The sequence below is a fragment of the Trichosurus vulpecula genome, chromosome 5 (genome assembly GCF_011100635.1).
Source record: "Trichosurus vulpecula isolate mTriVul1 chromosome 5, mTriVul1.pri, whole genome shotgun sequence".
NCBI classification, from domain to species: Eukaryota; Metazoa; Chordata; class Mammalia; order Diprotodontia; family Phalangeridae; genus Trichosurus; species Trichosurus vulpecula.
The window spans coordinates 63,946,086-63,964,138 of record NC_050577.1 but is presented as its reverse complement, the minus strand read 5'-3'; the positions used below and the strand labels follow the sequence as shown (position 1 = coordinate 63,964,138).

At 43.2% G+C, this 18,053-nt stretch overlaps 1 protein-coding gene across 4 annotated transcripts in view; it reads right to left on the bottom strand.

Moving 5' to 3' along the window:
* KIAA1217 (KIAA1217 ortholog) overlaps positions 1 to 17,672 on the bottom strand; it is a 392,388-nt gene extending 374,716 nt beyond the window's left edge. For all 4 annotated transcript variants that reach the window (XM_036761523.1, XM_036761529.1, XM_036761524.1 and 1 more), the window contains exons 1-2: positions 17,580 to 17,672; positions 5,035 to 5,318 (exon numbers count right to left, since the gene is read on the bottom strand). In XM_036761523.1, the coding sequence (XP_036617418.1) occupies positions 5,035 to 5,318; positions 17,580 to 17,649 (354 nt within the window). In that variant the 5' untranslated portion in view covers positions 17,650 to 17,672. The remainder of the gene's footprint in view (positions 1 to 5,034; positions 5,319 to 17,579) is intronic.
* Between the last annotated feature and the right edge of the window lie 381 nt (positions 17,673 to 18,053).

The window sequence follows — 18,053 nt, the reverse complement described above, 5'->3', positions numbered from 1 at the left end:
GGTGACTGCCTAAGCATGTAGCATTCTTGGAATTCCTGCCAGCTCGTTAAAGAAATGACCTCTGGAATGGGACTTTTTTGGGGGCAGGGCCATCTCTACATCCAATTTCAGCATGAAGAAGCTATGGAAAATGAGACCTTCACCCCTCACCCCAAGATTTTGAGCCCCAATCGTTCAAGGGGGGGTGGAAATGATGATAGTGTTCTGTTTACTTATTTTGTGTTATCCTTGCTGTGTTGTTTTATTGTTATGATATTATTGATCCTATGTAATGGATACAAGGATTTAGGGGTGGACATTTGAATTATTAATAATTATTTTGGGGATGATTGATTGAAAAGATTATTTTGCTGGGATCTAGGGGTGGATCGCATTTGAATCGTTAACCAATGTTTGGGAATGTCACTGAATGATATGTTTTGCTTTATAATGAATGATATGTTTTAGTTTCCTTTGTAATTGGATCACAATGTATGTTCTAGGATACATGGCTGATTAGATTATGTATCCTATAACAAGGGGTGGAGTGTAGCCATGATGGCTTTTGTTTTCTTTGAATGGCTCAGCTTGCCTCGTTGAGCCTCTGGACACTGTGGCTTGCTCTTCTGGGGCGGGAGGCCCGGGGAGCATGCCGGGAAGCAGACAGCTTCCTGTGTGAGGAGTCATGGGGCTGGCTTAGGGGAGGTGTTAACGGCTACCCTAGGGGGAGGGGCCAACTCGGGAACCAATCAGCCCTGGTCATTTGGGCGGAGCTTGATGATGTCAGAGACCCTATAAGAGGGGAGAGGACAGCTCGGAGAGTGCTCTTCTTCTCTCTCTTCCTTTTCCGGTTGGAGCCAGCGACAGTTACAACGACAGTTACAGAGGCAGTTACGACAGTTACGTCAGTTACAGCCACAGTTACAGCCACAGCTGAAGCAGGAGCTGCCAGTAGCAGAGCTAACCTACGGGAGAAAGCTGAACAAAGACTTCAGGCCATTACAGCGACAGTTACAGCGACAGTTGGAGCCAGAGGCAGTTACAGAGGCAGTTACGACAGTTACGTCAGTTACAGCCACAGACACAGCTGAGGCAGGAGCTGCCAGTAGCAGAGCTGATCTACGGGAGGAAGCTGAACAAAGACTTCAGGCCAGTGGGTAATCTTATTACCATCGAGGGGGAAGCATGATTTTGCTTTACGCAATCATGCTTCTCTGTAGCCTCCTGGTTACTCTTGCAAGGCGTACTTATTGGGCCTGGAAGATTTTGATCAACATATCAAAATGGGGCTTCTGGTTCATGGGTTGGTTACTGTGGAGCCTAAATAAATGTTTTGATTCTTCTGCCTTCTACTTTGAGAGTTTCTTATATCCGGCGGTTCCGAACCTTTCAGACATGTTTATGATCTTCTTTGAGATTATAAACTCTGCCCTCCTGATACACAGGGTTAAGTGACTAGCCCAGGGTCACACAACTAGTAAGTGTCTGAGGCAGGATTTGAACTCAGGACTTCATGACTCCAAGGCCAAGTGTCCTATCCTCTGGGCCATCTAGCTGCCCTCTGGAATCATGAAAGTGTCCTATGGGAATCTCTACATGGTGCTTCCACATCCACAGCACCAACTCTCTTCCTACTATAAGCACAGCATGTGAAAATAAGAAAAGGCTGATAGGAGTTTAGGTGAGAGAGGGTAGGATCATATAATTTTGTAAGCCAGGCAGTTCCTGCCTACTCCAGAATTTATAAAGTTGATCAGATTCCCTCCTTGGCCCAAATGCACACTGGCAAAATCCCCAGTGCTTGTCTTTTCCCTTTAACTTGTAGCCCATTTTCTACCTGTCTCTGCCCACTCCCATCATGCCACATTCCCTAAAGGCCCCCATGCTACCCACATGGAACCGGACAAACAAGGTTATGGGACGTAATAACATTGTCAGGTTTGAAATCATTTAAGACAATCTTTTAAGCTTTTGCAACACCCCAGGCTCCAGTTCTCCCCTCTTCTGTTCCTGTTCTTTCTGCACAGCATCTGCCTTGATCAGTGAGTAGAATATATTTGAACAAACTTCAAACTGCCAAAGCCCTCATGTAGAAGGGCCATCCAAACCTGGATAGAAGGACTTGGGACCTTCCAAGTACCAGTTTGGGGCCAAAGAGTAGGAGTATGGATTCTTCTGGCTAGAATGCTCCCCTGTACTCCTGGGCACATACCCCTCCATTGCCTAGCTGAGCACTACGATGGCCAGATATAAGCCTGGTAATAAACTTTTGGCCTCTAAGGAAGGAGGCAAAAAACCAATGTGTGTGTCCTAAAAGAGTAAGTGGTTAGAATTCAGGGATAGGGAACCTGCAGCCTCAAGGCCACATGTGGCCCTCTAGGACCTCAAATCCTCCCTTTGACTGAATCCAAACTTCATAGAATAAATCTTCTTCATAAAAGGATTTGTTTTGTAAAATTTGGACTCATTCAAAAGGTTGCACCCAAGGACCTAGAAGGCCACATGTAGCCTTGAGGTGGCAGGTTCCCCACCCCTGGGTCATTGCAGAAGGGACACTTAAGCCTATCACTGAGTCTTGGTGCTAAATGACCTTCACAGGTCATCCCTTCCATCCTCGACTCCAGGCAGTACCTGATTTAAGTCATTCCCAACAGATGAGGTTTCATACTATTTTTTCTTCTAGTTCCATATATATTTGGTTTGATGTTTGATGTCAGTTTTATATCAAGAAATGATATTTTAAAGTCCAAATCCACTGGGCTGAAGTATGAATCCATTTCTTCTTATTCAAGAATTTTTCCTTGAACTGAATATTATTACTAAAATTAATCTCTACTTCTTTTGGTTCAAGTTCAAAACAAAATCCTTTGAATAACCTTTTCTTGAATTTTGAGATCTGCTTTTCTTATGGATCCCCAAACTAAACAAGATTACCCACTATACCCATCTCTAATGAAGCTATACATCCATCTCTTAATTACTGAGAAATTGATTTTTCTCTCTATATTCTCCAAGTCTCTCGCAAGGGTTTGTAAACCTTAGGGGACCATGGATAAATTTTAGGGGGTCTGTCACTTTAGATGGGAAAAAAATCACATATGTATTTCAATGTAATTGATTTTTTTTTGTAATCCTACATATTTTCTTTTATTCATGAGAAAGGGTCCATAGGGTTCACCAGATTGCCAAAAGGGTTCAGGGTTCTCATGGTTCTCCAGGTTCCCATACTTCCTGATTTTTAATTGTGTGATGATGATGATAATAAGTTAGACATGAAACATAATCAGTTTTTTTAATTATTAGCAACTCAGATAAAAGGTTCAAAGAAGAAGCTGAAATTAAGAATTAAAATTACATTTCATAATAAAGTGTAGATTTTAATTATCCAGGTTTAATATCATCCCTCATTAGTATGGATAATCAAAAGTTGGTGGGTTATAGGTGGCAGGGGTGCAATTGAGGGAGATCATATTCATAAATGTCTATGGTGTAAAAACTAAAGCCAATCATAGGACTTTTTAAAAATAAAAATTTTGTAAAACCTGTCTATACAGATTTAACTTAAATGTCTAACTGGCAAAATTCTCAGCCAGAAAACACTGCACTGACCTTGCTGGTTAAGGTTAAAAATCAATACCGATCACCATCTCCCTCCCACCCCCACCCCCTCCCTACCCTCTCCAAGCTAGCACACCAGTCTGGGCTCTTTTCTTCTTCTTCATTTATTTGTGGGCCAGCCTAATAAGATTCTCTGCTTATTTTGTGAGGTCCATCAAGGTATCCTATCTCTCATACTCCCAAACCTGCTGCCCTCTGCTATAAAGTAATTGCATCCAGCCAAGAAACAATAGCATCCCAAGCCACAGTTGGGTGATATCACTGTGGCTGTCAAGATAAAGGCAGGGTGGGGGGTGAGAGGGAGGACAGGTAGCTGGAAACAGTGAAGAGCAAAGCAAGCAAAAACAAACAAACATCTGTGGCAAAAAGCAAGTCAGCTTCCTAAGAGATGGGGGGTGGGGGTAGGGGTGGCACATCCCAAGACCATCAACCAGACCTCCCCCATATCTTTGCTACAAGATACATATCCTGTGACATACGATTAAGGGTGGGTGGTGACATTTACGTCCCAATGCTATCTCCAATGCCTTAAATTGATGTGGTTAGTCAGAGGAAGTACCATATTGGAGAGGTAGGATGAATCAGCTGAGCACTGATTATACAGGCTATTTTCTCTCTGACTACCTGTCTCTCCACTCCTACTACCTCCTAAATCCAAGGATAAGGTCGATAGAGACAAGAAGGAACGTCAAATCTCATTCCTCTTTATGTCTCCTTATTCATTTTGTACCCTCTTCCCTTTCTCCTGGTCCTGCTACAGAGCCTTGAAAGGTGTATCAAGCAATAAGGCCTTGGCCTCCTCCAGAAAACGCGACCAAGTATACCATGGTTTGGAGTTATAAGGGACCTCGGCAACTAATTGGTCCAATATGTACCCAAAAATGAATTCCCTCCACAAAATAGCCAACAGATGGTCATTCACGCTCTGCTTGAAGACCTCCAAGCAGAAGAAACTCACTACCTCACAATGTTGTATGGATAGCAGTAATTATTAGGTAGTTTTTTCCTTATACTTGGTCTGAATTTGTGTACTTGAAACTTTCATCAATTACCCCCTTGGGCTTTTCTCTAGGGTCAAGCAAAACAAATTTTATCATTCCTTCCAAGTGGTAGCCCTTCAAATCCTTGAAAACAGCTACCATGCTCTGTGCTTCCCTCAATCACATCTTCTATTCTTTGGGCTAAAGATCCCCAAATCCTCAGCTATTATGTACTCAAGGCTCTTCTCAACACTGGATTTCCTTCTCTAGTTTATCCGAATCTCTTTCAACTCCAATGTTCTCCAATTGAAAGTCACTTTACTTTATTCCATACCAGATAAAGAATGTTCAAGAAACTACTAGAGGCTTGGGATATCAAGATAAAAATAAAATTGTCCATTTCTCCAAATAAAAGTCTTCCATCCACACCCCAGAGAGCCACTGCCATATTTCCTACCTGATCTCTCAGCCTTTCTTGGTGACCCATGATGGCTGTAGCATGGTGAGGGTATTTCTGTTTCAGATGTTCCAGGAAAGCTTCTCTCTTCCTGTCCATCTCAGATGTTTGCATTCCCAGGATCTCTTTGGAACTACGGGGCCCACCTACAGTGTGTCTCCTTGGGATATTGCGGGAAGATTTGGAAACGGAGAGACGACTGTTTCCATTAGCAAGGCGGTCCTTGGTTCGGAGACATCCTGCATCTTCAGTTGATGTCACATGCAGATTGCTTTTTCCCTGATCTGAAAGGTGAAAGAATACATGTTCCCTTAAAAAGCTCTCCTTAACAATCTCATTTAAGGCTCTATGAAAACGATTAGTATAACATTGTTAAGAAATGTGTGTGTGTGTGTGTGTGTGTGTGCGTGCGCGCGCACGTGCGCGTGCATGTATGTGTAAAAACCCAGGATCTTAACTCTATGACATTATAGTGACCAAGGAGTTTGGTCTGGCCAAAGGGTGAAAACACATGCTTCCCTCTCTTCCTCACAGAGGGACTGTAGACATGGAATACTGCATGTTTTGTTGGACTTGTTTGATTTTCGCTGAACTGCTTTTGTCTTCTTTCTTTTTAAAAGTCTATTCCCAAAATATGGTTTGATGGGAGGTGGGAGAGATATTTGGAAATTAAAGTGATGTGAAAACTTAAAAAAATAGAAGGAAATGTGAGTTAAGATTTTATTTCTTTTGAAAGAAAAGAAAACAAAATCCAGGTAAAATATTCAAAAATCACACATTAGAAACATCTAAGTCCATGTGAAGGCTCTATTATTTCTGATTGTTTTCCCCTTGGGATTGTTCAAAACCAGAATACCTTCTTTGACTGGTTATAATAACTGTGTTATCACTCAGCCACTCTGGCCACCCCCAAAAGGGAGCCTATATCACCCCAAAGATCCCTCTGATGATTTCATCTGGATTTTTGATTGAACATTTCATGCTGACCACAGAATTGCTTGTGAGGTCTTCATAATCAGGTCCTGAATCCTAAAACATTTGATTCATTGTCAGGGTCAAAAAATAATGAAGCAGGAGTCTCACTGGACCATGATCTACTTGAAAAAATTCTATTTCCTCTATATTTGCATAAACAAAGCAAAAATGAAAACACCGTTAGAGATAATGATTACAGAGATGTAGAAAACAAACGTTTGGGCAAAATTCAATCGAAGTGAATGCTGTAAGAAAATTACTGTGGAGAGGGAAATGACATGTTGGATGCATCAGAATGAATGTGGAGATTGGAGGCAGTCACTGAGGCACAGAAGAAAGAAAGTTGTCTCTGAAGTCAGGACCTGGGTTCAAATCCCAGTTCTCTCATTTACTGCTACAGGTGTGACCCTGGGCAACTGACTTAACCTCTTTGGGTCTCAGTTTCCTCATCTGTAAAACAGGTGGTTTTGGATAAGATGATCACTGAGGTCCATTCTAGCTCTGAATCTATGAACTATCGCTGACCTACTCCGGAAGGAACCTAAGAATTTTGTCGTTGTTCAGTTGCGTCCAACTCTTCGTGGCCCTGTGAAGCATATCACACCAATACTGTTAACAGGGTTTCTTGGCAAAGAGTGGTTCGCCAATTCTTTCTCCAGCTCCTTTTACAGATGAGGAAACTAAGGCAAACAGGGTTAAGTGACTTGCCCAGAGTCATACAGCTAGTGTCTGAGGCCAGATTTGAACTCAGGAAGATGAATCTTCCTGACTCCAGACCCCCACCCATACCCCCTTGGGGTTTACCCACTGTGCCACCTAGCTGGCCCTATGTTTGCACAGTGTAGGTTCTCAATATTAAGCATCTACTGAATATAGGCTATTGTTCTGGCATTATAGGGGTGAAAGCAGTGAAAACAAAGTTAAGGGAGACAAGAGACAAAGGCAACTAGCTTTATTTTTGGACCAGATTTGTGATGTCATTGGCATTGGAAACTACCAGTGAGCAAATTCTCTCTCCCTACTCATTTGCTCTTCAGTTTAGAGAATGGAAGTGTTAGAAAGTTTCCGGGTAGCATTAAGAGGAAGCTACAGGCCCACACCCCCACACCCCTAGCACATATAAGAGGCAAAACTTTCTGACTCACAGGCTGCCGCACCCCCCCTCCATAGCTTTTATGTATAAAATGCTAAGTGTATTATTAGGTCATGACAAAATCATGTGATAATATGAGGCTAAACAGGAATAACTTTTTCTGCTCATGGAGATCAGGAAAAGCTTCCTGAAAGGAGTGGCATTGGAATGAACTGAATATTTTAGTGAAAAAATCGTTTATCAACATTAAATGATTAAAATACAACCAAACTCTAGTGGGCATAATGGAATCTTTCTTTGATAATTAAGAAATGTTTTCCAGACTCTTGCAGGATGGAACTCTGCATGAGTGAATATCACTTCTTGCTCTGCCATATTAGAGCAATTTTGGTTGTCCCACATGAAATACAAACAATAGCTTACATCTTTGTAGCACTTTACAATCTACCAAAGCACTTTATGTATATTGATTCATTTGATCCTCAAAACAATAACCATTTGACAGATAATGAAATAGAAGTTGAAAGAGGAAGAAAGGAAGAGAAGGAAATAAGCACTTATTAAGCGCTTACTATATGCCAGGCACTGGGCCAAACGCTTCCCAGATAATATCTCATTTGGTCCTCACAGCAACCCCAGGAGGTAGAGGCTTATTGTTTTTTTCCACTTTAAGGTTGAGGAGACCAAGACAAAACAGAGGTTAAGTGACTTGCCCAGGGTCACACAGCTAGTCAGTATCTCAGGACAGATTTGAACTCAGGCTTTCCTGCTTCTTAATTACCCCTACAACATTGGAAATTGCTTTAAAAAAATAAATCATTAAAGATAAAATAAATCATTGACATGAATGTGTTTCCTTGACATTTATCTCTCTCTGGAAAGCAGAGAATGGCAAAGGATTCTTTCTGGAGGCCTCTGCTTATGTGGATCCAGATAAAGAGAGAACCTCACCCTGACATCTGTGCCTAGGATTAGGGAAAACATGCAAAAACAGGCCTAAAGGAAATGTCATCAGATCTATCACCGTCTTCTTAGCTTTGCCTAGAAATGTCAGTCTGGGAGGAAAGACTGGATGACAGGTACTCCTCAATTACCCACAAAAACATATTTGAATTTCAAAATGGTTTTTCCCAGGGCCCACTTTCCAATTCACAGATGGGGTGGGGGGGGAGCTGATTCTAGACACCCCCCAGGTGATCCTTTCACTTTCTATGACTTTACTAATTATAACACTTCCAGCCCTGAACAGCCTAAGGAAGTGGGTGGAACGAAATCAGTGAATTTTGTAAATTTTTGGTACGTGTAGTAGACATCTCCGAGAGGGATGGGGAAGCCTGGGAAAGGTAAGCTTCAATGAGGTTTATAGATCAATAGGAGATTTTGTTTATTTAGGGCACTCCTTTCTGCAATCAAGCAATCTAGAGATGGTGATCCTTTCTTTGCAGATAGCAACCTGTGCTCTCTTGCCAAACTGACGAGGGTAGCAGTAGGTGGCGATAAACTAAGGAAGGCTGTATAAATGGGCGATATTGTCACGGGTCCTGGGTTCAAATCTAGCTCCTCAGGAAAGTAACCCAGTCTCTCTGGGTCTCAGTTTCCTCACCTGTAAAATGAGGGTGTAGGACCAGATGGCCTCTAAATTGCCTTCTGGGGCTAACTCTGTACTCTCCAAAGATCTACCAGTGTCTACTCTGGCAAATTACTTAAACTCTCAGTAATTCATTTTCCTTAAGAACAAAATGGGGGGGGGGGCAGTGTTGGGGTTGGGTTGGGTTAAATGACTTTGAAGGTCCTTTCTTTGATATGTTTCTTTCCTATTAGAAAGTAAGCCCTTTGAAGGCAGGACTTTTTTTTTTTCTTTTTCTTTGTAGACTCTGGGATTAGGACAGTACCTTGTATGGAGTCTGCACATAACAAATGCCTGTTGATTGTTACACTGTCCCAGCATGGCGTGGTGGATGGAGTGCTCAGTTTGTAGTCATCAAGACAAGGGCTGAAATCCTGTTTCTGTGGCTCAGTAGCTGTGTGACCCTGGGTGAGTCACTGAATCTCTTCATGCCCTCCATTCCTTTGACAGCTATAATATAACGCCAACAACAACAGCTGGCATCGACATAGGTTACTCTGATGTCGCTTGCTCCTCACAACCGCCCTGGGAAGCGTTGTTGTTCCTGTTGTTCAGTCATTTCTGTCGTGTCTGACTCTTTGTGACCCCATTTAGGGTTTTCTGAGCAAAGACACCGAGGTAGTTTGCCGTTTCCTTCTCCAGCTCATTTTGGAGACGAGGAAACTGAGGCAAACAAGGCTAAGTGACTTGCCCAGGGTCACACAGCTAGTTAGTTTCTGAGGCCACATTTGAACGCAGGAAGACAAGTCTTCCTAACTCCAGGCCCAGCATTCAATCCGCTGGCCACCCAGCTGCCCCATTCCTGAGGAGGAAATTGAAGCTGAGAAAAGTTAAATGCCTTGCCTAGGGTCACACAGCTAGGAAGTATATAAGGCAGGATTTGAACCAGGGTCTTCAGAAATCCAACTCTGTCCACTGCTTCAAGCAGCCGCCAAGCACCTATTACATTCAAGAAACAGTGCCAGGGGTTAGAGACACAAAAATTAAACTGTTCTGGCTCTCTCGGCACATATCCTAGTGGGGGAGTGGAATACAACATACACGGCTATGGAAATATAAGCATATACAAAACACATACAAAGAAGCAACTCCCTAGGAATCATCCACTAAGTCAGAGAAGGTGGAGTCAGTTAAAAGGCATTCCTGTGCCAGAAGTTCCCCACGCTGAAGAAATACATTTTAAAATGCTTATTTATTATGAACTTAACAGCCACAAACATTTCCAATCACCGATTTCTTCAAGTATTTGAGCTCTCCTCCATATATTTACAAGAGTTATTTATTTATTCCCCTGAAATGAAGACAGAACAAGAGGAGTAATCACTGAGGGTAAACATATTTTATCTCAGAGAAACTGGAAAAGGAGGGGAAGGATTCTTCACTTTCCCTGTAAGTACTCTCATCTTTCCTTCCAGTTGGCCTCTCTTGGTTCCCTAATACTTCCCACTGGGAAGGTCACTTCTCCTGTAACCTTTCGGATTCTTCTTGCTCGTGGATCTTCTGGGAATACATTCATTCATTCACATTACCAGATTTAAAGAAACTAAGAAGAAAAAAATGTAAGCTCTCTTCTTTCTGATGGTCATAGGATGGTGTCCTATAACTCAGAGAACATCGAATTCCCCATCACGTCCTATCTTTCTTTTTCGTCAACATGTACCACCTCTTACGTGCCCTGCTGGCATCAGACACCTGTTCCACCCAGGAAAGACCAATGCTTCTTTCCACAGAAAGCTCTTTGAATACACATCCCCATAACTTGACATTTTTCCTCTAAGAGGCCAAGCTCAGCTAGGAGAGTGACCACAGGAAAAGTCTCCCATGCCCGAAGGGAGCATGACATTTACAACTTCAGCTACTTGGGCATAAATGTAGTCTTTCAATAAGGTCTTTCAGAAATAACCCGGGATAGCAACAAAAGGGAGAAGGGAGTGGGTGGAGGACCTGGGAGAAAACAGGTCAAGGCCCTCCCAGGCTCATTGTTTAGAAAATCATAAGAGTTCTATTGAAATAATGATTATAGGGGCCCCAGAGCAAAGACCTCCCTCTAGCAAGGGTAGAAAAGGGAGCCAGAATATTTCCATGTAGCAGGTATTTCTACTCTGCCCTACCTCTCCAGTATCATTTACTACTAACATTTAAACATAGATGTCTTCTGAGATTCTGCAAATCTATGTCAAACCAAATAGTAAGACCATAGTGTGAAAGTATGATTCGGAGGATGCTGAGTGGCTTCCCCTTCTGGTTCCCTCTCTCAATTCCTCTGGACAACTCCCTCCATGGATGGAAGAGGACAGGGCACCCACAGAAACATACGCCTCAGCCACAGTGTTCGAGGACTGCTTTTGATAGACTTAGCCCTCCTCAGCAATGCAAGGACCTAAAACAATTCTAAAGGACTCATGATGGAAAATGTCATCCACATCCAGAGAAAGAACTATGGAGTAGGAATGCAGAGCAAAGCAGACTATTTTCTTTTTTGTTTTGTTTTGTTTCTCATGATTTCTCCCATTCATTATAATTCTTCCATGCAACATGACTAATGTGAAAATTCGTGTAATAGGAATGTATGTGTAGAGCCCATATTGGATTGCATGCTGTCTCAGGGAGGGAAGGGGAAGAAAATTTAAAACTTATGGAAGTGAATGTTGAAAACTAAAATTAAACTAATTAATAAATCAGGGTGGTGGGGGGGGAAGATTACAAAAGCAAAAAAAATCCCTTAAAAAAGTAGGAAAAAAAAAGAAACATATTCCTTAATCTTCCAAAGGGCAAATATATGGTCAAATCTAGTCAACAAGCTTTTATTAAGTGCCTACCATGCCCATAATGGCACCATACTAAGCCCTGAGGATAAAAACAAAGGAAAAAAAAACACTCCCCCTCCCTCTCAAGGACCTCTTAGTCTAATGAGGGTGATCCCATGTAAACTACAAATAAAATACAAGCAGGATAAATTGGAGATCTTCAACAAAGTGAAGGCCCCAGTAACAAATAGGGATGGGGAAAGACTTCTTTTAGAAGGCAGAATTTTAGCTTAGACTTGAAGGCATCCAGGAGGCAAAGATGGGGAGGGGGAGAATTCCTGCCAATGGGGAACAACCAACGAAAGTGAAGAGATGGGAGGCAGAGTATCTCCTACAAGGAACATCAAGGCCAGCATCACTAGACTATAGTTCATGTGAAAGGGAGTAATGCCTAAGACTGGAGAGACAGGAAGAGGCCCAGTTATTCAGGTCTTGAGTTTCAAAGGGCTTCTCCAAGGACAAATGAGAGGTGGAATGATGTACTAGAAAGAGGACTGAATTTATAATCACAGTATCATTGCTCAGATCTGGAAGGGACCTTGGAGGTCATTAAGCCCAACCTCTCCCCCACCACTGCACCCCAATTTTACAAGTAGGAAAACTTGAATTCCACAGAAATGTAGCATCCTGAGTCATACAGCTTGTAGGTATCTGTGGCAGGATTTGATCCCAGACCCCAGTGCCAGTACTGTATGCCAGGGCTGTCCAACCTTAGGTTTTTATTGAAACAATAGACGATATATTTTGATTTGCCATTTGAGTGAGAGCTCTGCGGTAGCTCAGCTTCATTTACTAAGGCATTTATGTAAATTTCTATGCTTGTAGGCAGGCCGCATTTCGGACAGCCCTGGTCTGTGCTGTACATCATGCTGCCTCTGTATCTTTAGTTAGAGGATTCGGGGTCAGATTTTGTCTCTGTCACTAGTTTACCTGTCAGTGTCCTCACCTGTAAAATTAGAACTAGATAATCTTTGAAGTCTCTTCTAGCTCAACGGAAAAAGCAGAACAGTGATAACAGCTCAGATCTATGTGGTGCTTTAAAGTTTGTAAAGCGTCTCACATGGGTTATCTCATCTCAGTCTTATAACCCTGTGAAGTCAATTCAATTACTATTCCCATTTTATGGGTGGGGAAAATGAAGCTGAGAGAGCCCAGGTTCATCTAGCTAATAACCTGACTCTAGGTCCAAGGTTCTAGCAGCTGAACCACCTAGCTGCCTCAAATGTCAGCTAGGCAGGGAATCAAAGTTACCCCTTCCACATTATGACTTTCCCCACTGCTATTTTGATATATCACAAGTTGGCATAGGAAATTAAATGGGAATTTGGGGGGAGTTTTGTGGAAGCTGCAGATGACATGCAAAGGCCAGCAGACAACATAGAGGCTATGACAAAATACTTAACTCAAATTTTACAACAAGGTACTGTAAGCACCCCGTAAAAGAAAAGGAAAAAAATCAGACTTCTTCTCTAGTACAAAAGGAGAGCCAAAAAAATTTTACGCAGAATTTTTCAATCACAGGGATTGGGGTGGGGGTGCTCCCCTAAGCTCTGTAATGTGGAAGAGATTAACTGTGTAAAAGTTTTCAGAGATATGTGTACCAAGTCCATTCAGGAGACCTCTCCAGGGGAATATAAACTCCTTGAGAATGGGGATCACTTTGTTTTTGGCTCTTAATCCCAAACTCCTAGCATAGGCTTTGTATACAGCAGGTGTTTAATAAACATCTTGAGACAGCAGGTTACATGGGCCAATTCTTCGAATAGGTGATTTCCAGTGTGGATGGCCCCCCAGTAAGATAAATGGAATGACACTGTCCTGAGAGTCAGGTGGTCAGAGCTATAGTCTTGGCCTTGCTTCTTACTTTCTGTGTCTTCTAGAGCAAGTTGCTGGACCTATGTGAGCCCAAGTATCCTCACAGTTAAAGAGGGGTCTGAATGGATGGCCTCTTAATTAATTTCCAGCCTTCACATTCTATCTTACCATTCACCAGTGAAGGTCGCAACCCTTCTACAATTATGACGTAGCTTTTGTGAGTTGCTGTAGCCCCAAATAATTATTACTCCAGTTAGTGACTGTTGAAAGTTAACTCTCTAAAACAGAGAAGGTGCCATCTTGCATTGGTAAAAGGAGTTTTCTCATCTGGAAGTTCCCTATGACAACAAAATCATAGGCCCCATGCTCAGCCCACCAACCTGTCAGCAAGGGGGTTCTTAACCTTTTTTGTGTAATGGATCTCTTTGCCAGTCTGCTGAAGCCTGTGGATGGACTCTTTCTCAGCATAAAGCTTCTAAAATTACAAAAGGAAACAAAAGGATACAAAGGAAACCAAAGGTTGGTAAAAACAAAGATGTCATTTTCCCCCCATTTGAGGTCACAGCCCCCCCGAAATCTGTCCTTGTACCTAGGTTAAGAATTTTTTTTTAGAGTAATAAACAGCTCAGGGCTTACCAACATTGATGCTCTGATGACAGACACAGGGTCTATCCATAGTCCCTCAAAGCCTCACCAGCTTCATAGGAAAGAACAGAATTTATGTTCTGTTGGTCTAGACTTTGAGAAGCTACAGTCACCTTCACACAACAAAAATAACTCCTGCTGATGTCCCACCTTAAGACTAACAAATTATTTTGGCCAGGACAACCCATGAAGTAGATAGTGCAAGTATCTCTCTGTATCTCTCTCTCTCTCTCTCTCTCTCTCTCTCTCTCTCCCCCCCCCCTTTTCTCCCCCTCCCTCTCTCTCTTCCTCTCCCTTTCTCTTTACCAGCTGAGGAAAGTGAGATTCAGAGAATCTATCCATGGATGCATAGTTAGACAGAAATCTTGGAAAGATCACTGAGTGCCTATGAGGGTCTATCCGAAGAAATTTCCTCCTTTACATTTACATAAACAATGCAGATGATAGATTGGTAGAGATGGAAGGGGCCTTCAAAATCATCTAGTCAACCCCTTTCATTTCTTTTTTCCATTGGAATGAGATAGGTAACATTAAGATTTGATCAAATAAATGACAGGAAGACAGTGCAAGAACTTTGGTTTGCTCCAACAGCTACAAATCCACTGAACTAACCATCCTTCAATCTCCGAAATTGCCTTGTTCTTATTCACTTGTTCAGTTGTGTCCATCTCTTCATGACCCTAAGGAGGCCAGGCCCTTCTACACACCCCTGTCTCCCAAAGTCTGTTCCAAGCTCGTGGTCATTGCTTCCATGACACTCTCTATCCAGCTCATCCTCTGTGTCTCCATTTTGCCTTTTTTCCATTGGGCAATCCTCACTGTTGAGTTATTTCTTTTGTGTCTAGGCAATCTGGCAGGCAATGAAGTGGCATTGTTGATAAAGAGTTCCAGACCTGGAGTCATGAAGACTCATCTCCCAGAGTTCAAATCTGACCTCAGACACTTACTAGCTGGGTGACCCTGGGCAAGTCACTTAACTCTGTTGGTCTCAGTTTCCTCATCTTGAGTTCCATCTGTACCAAGAAAACCCCAAATGGAGTCACAAAGACTTGGAAATGACTGAAGTTGGAAACAACAGGCAATCTGGACTTCACAAACCTTCACTTTGTCATTAGTTTTAAAAGGTTTATTAATTTCACAAGAATTCATTATCTCTCCCTCATCTACCCTCCCACTTCAATTTTTAAAAATAAAAAGAAAACCTTCATAACGCACAAGCATAGTTCAGCAAAACAAATGTTCCTGCCATGGCCATGGTCAAAAATAAGTGTCTCATTCTGCATTTTAAATCCATCCCCTATCTGTCAGGAGATTTCATCTGAAGTCTTCAGTGGACTCAGGAACACCTTATTTTAAACATAAGGAAAGAGGGGCCCAGAAAAGTATAGGATTTTTATTAGAGTTATTATGAATAGTTAGTGACTAAGCTGGGAAGATAAGCCATATCTCCAAATTCCAGGTCTAGTATGCTGGCTTTGATTTCATCAGCCTGCACAGCCTCCAGCAAGGAAAAGGGTCCTCTGGGCAAAAGAATGGGACTTTGCCATCTCTAGTCCTTTCCCTTACCTCCCATCCCTAAGGGCACAGCAAGCTCCAGGGATGTTGGTTTTCTAGTGAAACAAGGTTGGGCAATTTGATATCTTTTTCATTTGGGCCTCTGGGGGTCCTCCAGCAGACATTCCTGACAGCTTCCAGAGCTAGGAGAGCTGGTAGGGGAGTAGTTAAGGGGAGGGGAAATAGAGACCAAACTACCTTGGGAGGTCCATGCCAAGTACCAGCCAGGTCATCCCCCAGTCCTGCCCTCCAAAGATCTCCTATGTTAACCAAGTATAAACAGAGTTGGGTAGGTTGGAGAGAAGAGGATTTCTCTATCTTCCTGGGTATTTTTTAGAACACCAATGCTAAAACTGGAGCAGATGTCCTAGGGCACCTGCAGGTCCCTCAAGCAACCCTGGGGGATTCAGAAGGGATTGTGGGCTTTAAACATGGCGTGGGAGGGTATCTCAGCAGCCCACTTACGAAGTCAGCAGGAATCCCTACGGTCGATAGCTTCTCCTTGCCCAGATGCCACTAAATTCTCAGGTGTTTCCAGACGGTTAGAGATATCTTCCTATTTTATTCATACTGACCAGCCAGACTAGCTCCTGCGATATATTCTCATCCTATCCTGGGGCTACAATTCTTCAGCTGAAGGGAGAATGAATCTGTAGTCCATTCACCAAGTTTTCTATAATGAGCTATTTTTTTTTTGAGTGCCCTAGCTAGAAATTTCAGCGTCCAAGGTTTCTCTCCACACCCCTTCTCAGACCATGCTTTGGGCTTTTGGAATAATCACTTGCAGGCATCTTTGAGATACAGACAGAATTCTAGACTAGGTGACCACTGTGGTCTCTGCCAGTCCTGATACCTACAAATCTAAGATGCAGACCTCCATAGTTTCCCAAGCCTAAATCCTTTGCATCTTTCCCTGAGGCTTTGCCTGCATTCTAATTACATTTTCTTCTGTGGAGGTTTAGTTTTGCATTTTCCTGGTGGATGAGTCATTGATGACTTCCCCTTTTACATACCAGATGAAAACATACCTTTTCCCAAGTGGATAATCCCGACCCCCACACTGATTGCTATGCCATGGAACACATATTTCTGTTGTTAAATGGCCTCTGAATGAACTTCGGGAGGAGGTGGGGCTCAGACTTTGTGCATTTTCAGAGCATGCCATCTACACGATAGTCAGGGTAGTCACAGAGTAGCAGCAAAATGCTATTGAAGCGGCCATTCATTCCTAGCCCCATTTTAAAATGTTCTTGGAACTTTAAACTTCTGGGAATTCCCTGGGGGTGGGTGGGAGAAATAGACAGGTCCCTCCAGTAGGTGACTTAGGAAGCGAGTCACCCCAGAAGCCGGCTTTCCCAGTCCTACCTTACCCTATCCCCCACGCCCCCTCCAACTCTGCCTAGCTAGCGAATTCTTCTATTCCCAGCCACGCATTGCGCTTTCAACCCAAGGACAACTTCATTGGAGCAAATGCTCCAAAGCCAACCTGAGACGCAAAGCTGAAACGGCAACAACAAACAAGCTGGTCAGATTGCTTGGCTTCCTCCAAAAGCAGCAGCAGCAACTACAAAATAACTCCTGGACTTTCATCTAAAATAAACTTGCCTGGAGAAATTCACAAGTCAGCCTCGCTGCTAACCCTTGAATGGACCCTCGGGAGGCTCAGAGTGAGCTTCATTCACATAAACGGCTACATTACAGCGAGGAAGCCCAAATAGTGTCTTAAAAGTACAGCCCACAGCGCTGAGCCTTCCCTAGGGAGCAGCGCTCGTAATATGCTTGCTGAGTATGTCACGAATTGTGGCATCAGTTCGCCAAGTTTTCTGCTTTGGGGAGTCAAGGGAGAAAAAGGCTCCTGAAGATGAATCCAACACAAGAAGTTAAAGGACTTTTGAACAGCCACATGCACAAGAGAAATAGCGTTCCCTTTCCCCGTCTCTCTGCCATGCACTCTGTCTCGAGTTATAAAAAGCAGCAGAAAGGGACACGCTTAAATGTAACTCCATCTTTGAATGATTCTGTTACTTACCCTTCATCTGTCTGCTGTCTGCCGAGGAGGGAAGGCAGAGCTCAAATTTCTGGCTTTCATTTTCCTCCATTGTCCCTGCCTCTAGCGCACGCTCCCCGCTCCTAACTTTAAAAACTGCAGTTCTGAGCCCAGCCAGAAAGGGGCTGGGAGGGGGCTGGTGGAGGGCTGGGAAACCCCACCCTGAACTAGTCTCTTCTACTGGGCAAAGTCTCCAGCAAAAACAAACTGCATTCCAGACGCCTGGGCTATCCGCTCCCTGGGACTGGTCCTCAGTGGAATGGTGGGCAGTACTTTGTGAGGCTGGAGCAGGACCAGCCCCCAAGCCGCTCACACTCAGGGCCCCAACAGGTGATGATGGGCTTCCTACGCAGGACTTCTGGCCGCCTGTTTTCCAGGGCTCCCAACTTCACAGGCACTGCGGCCAACAGGCATTATTAGAATAGGAAACATTTCACACATGATTACAGGCATGTA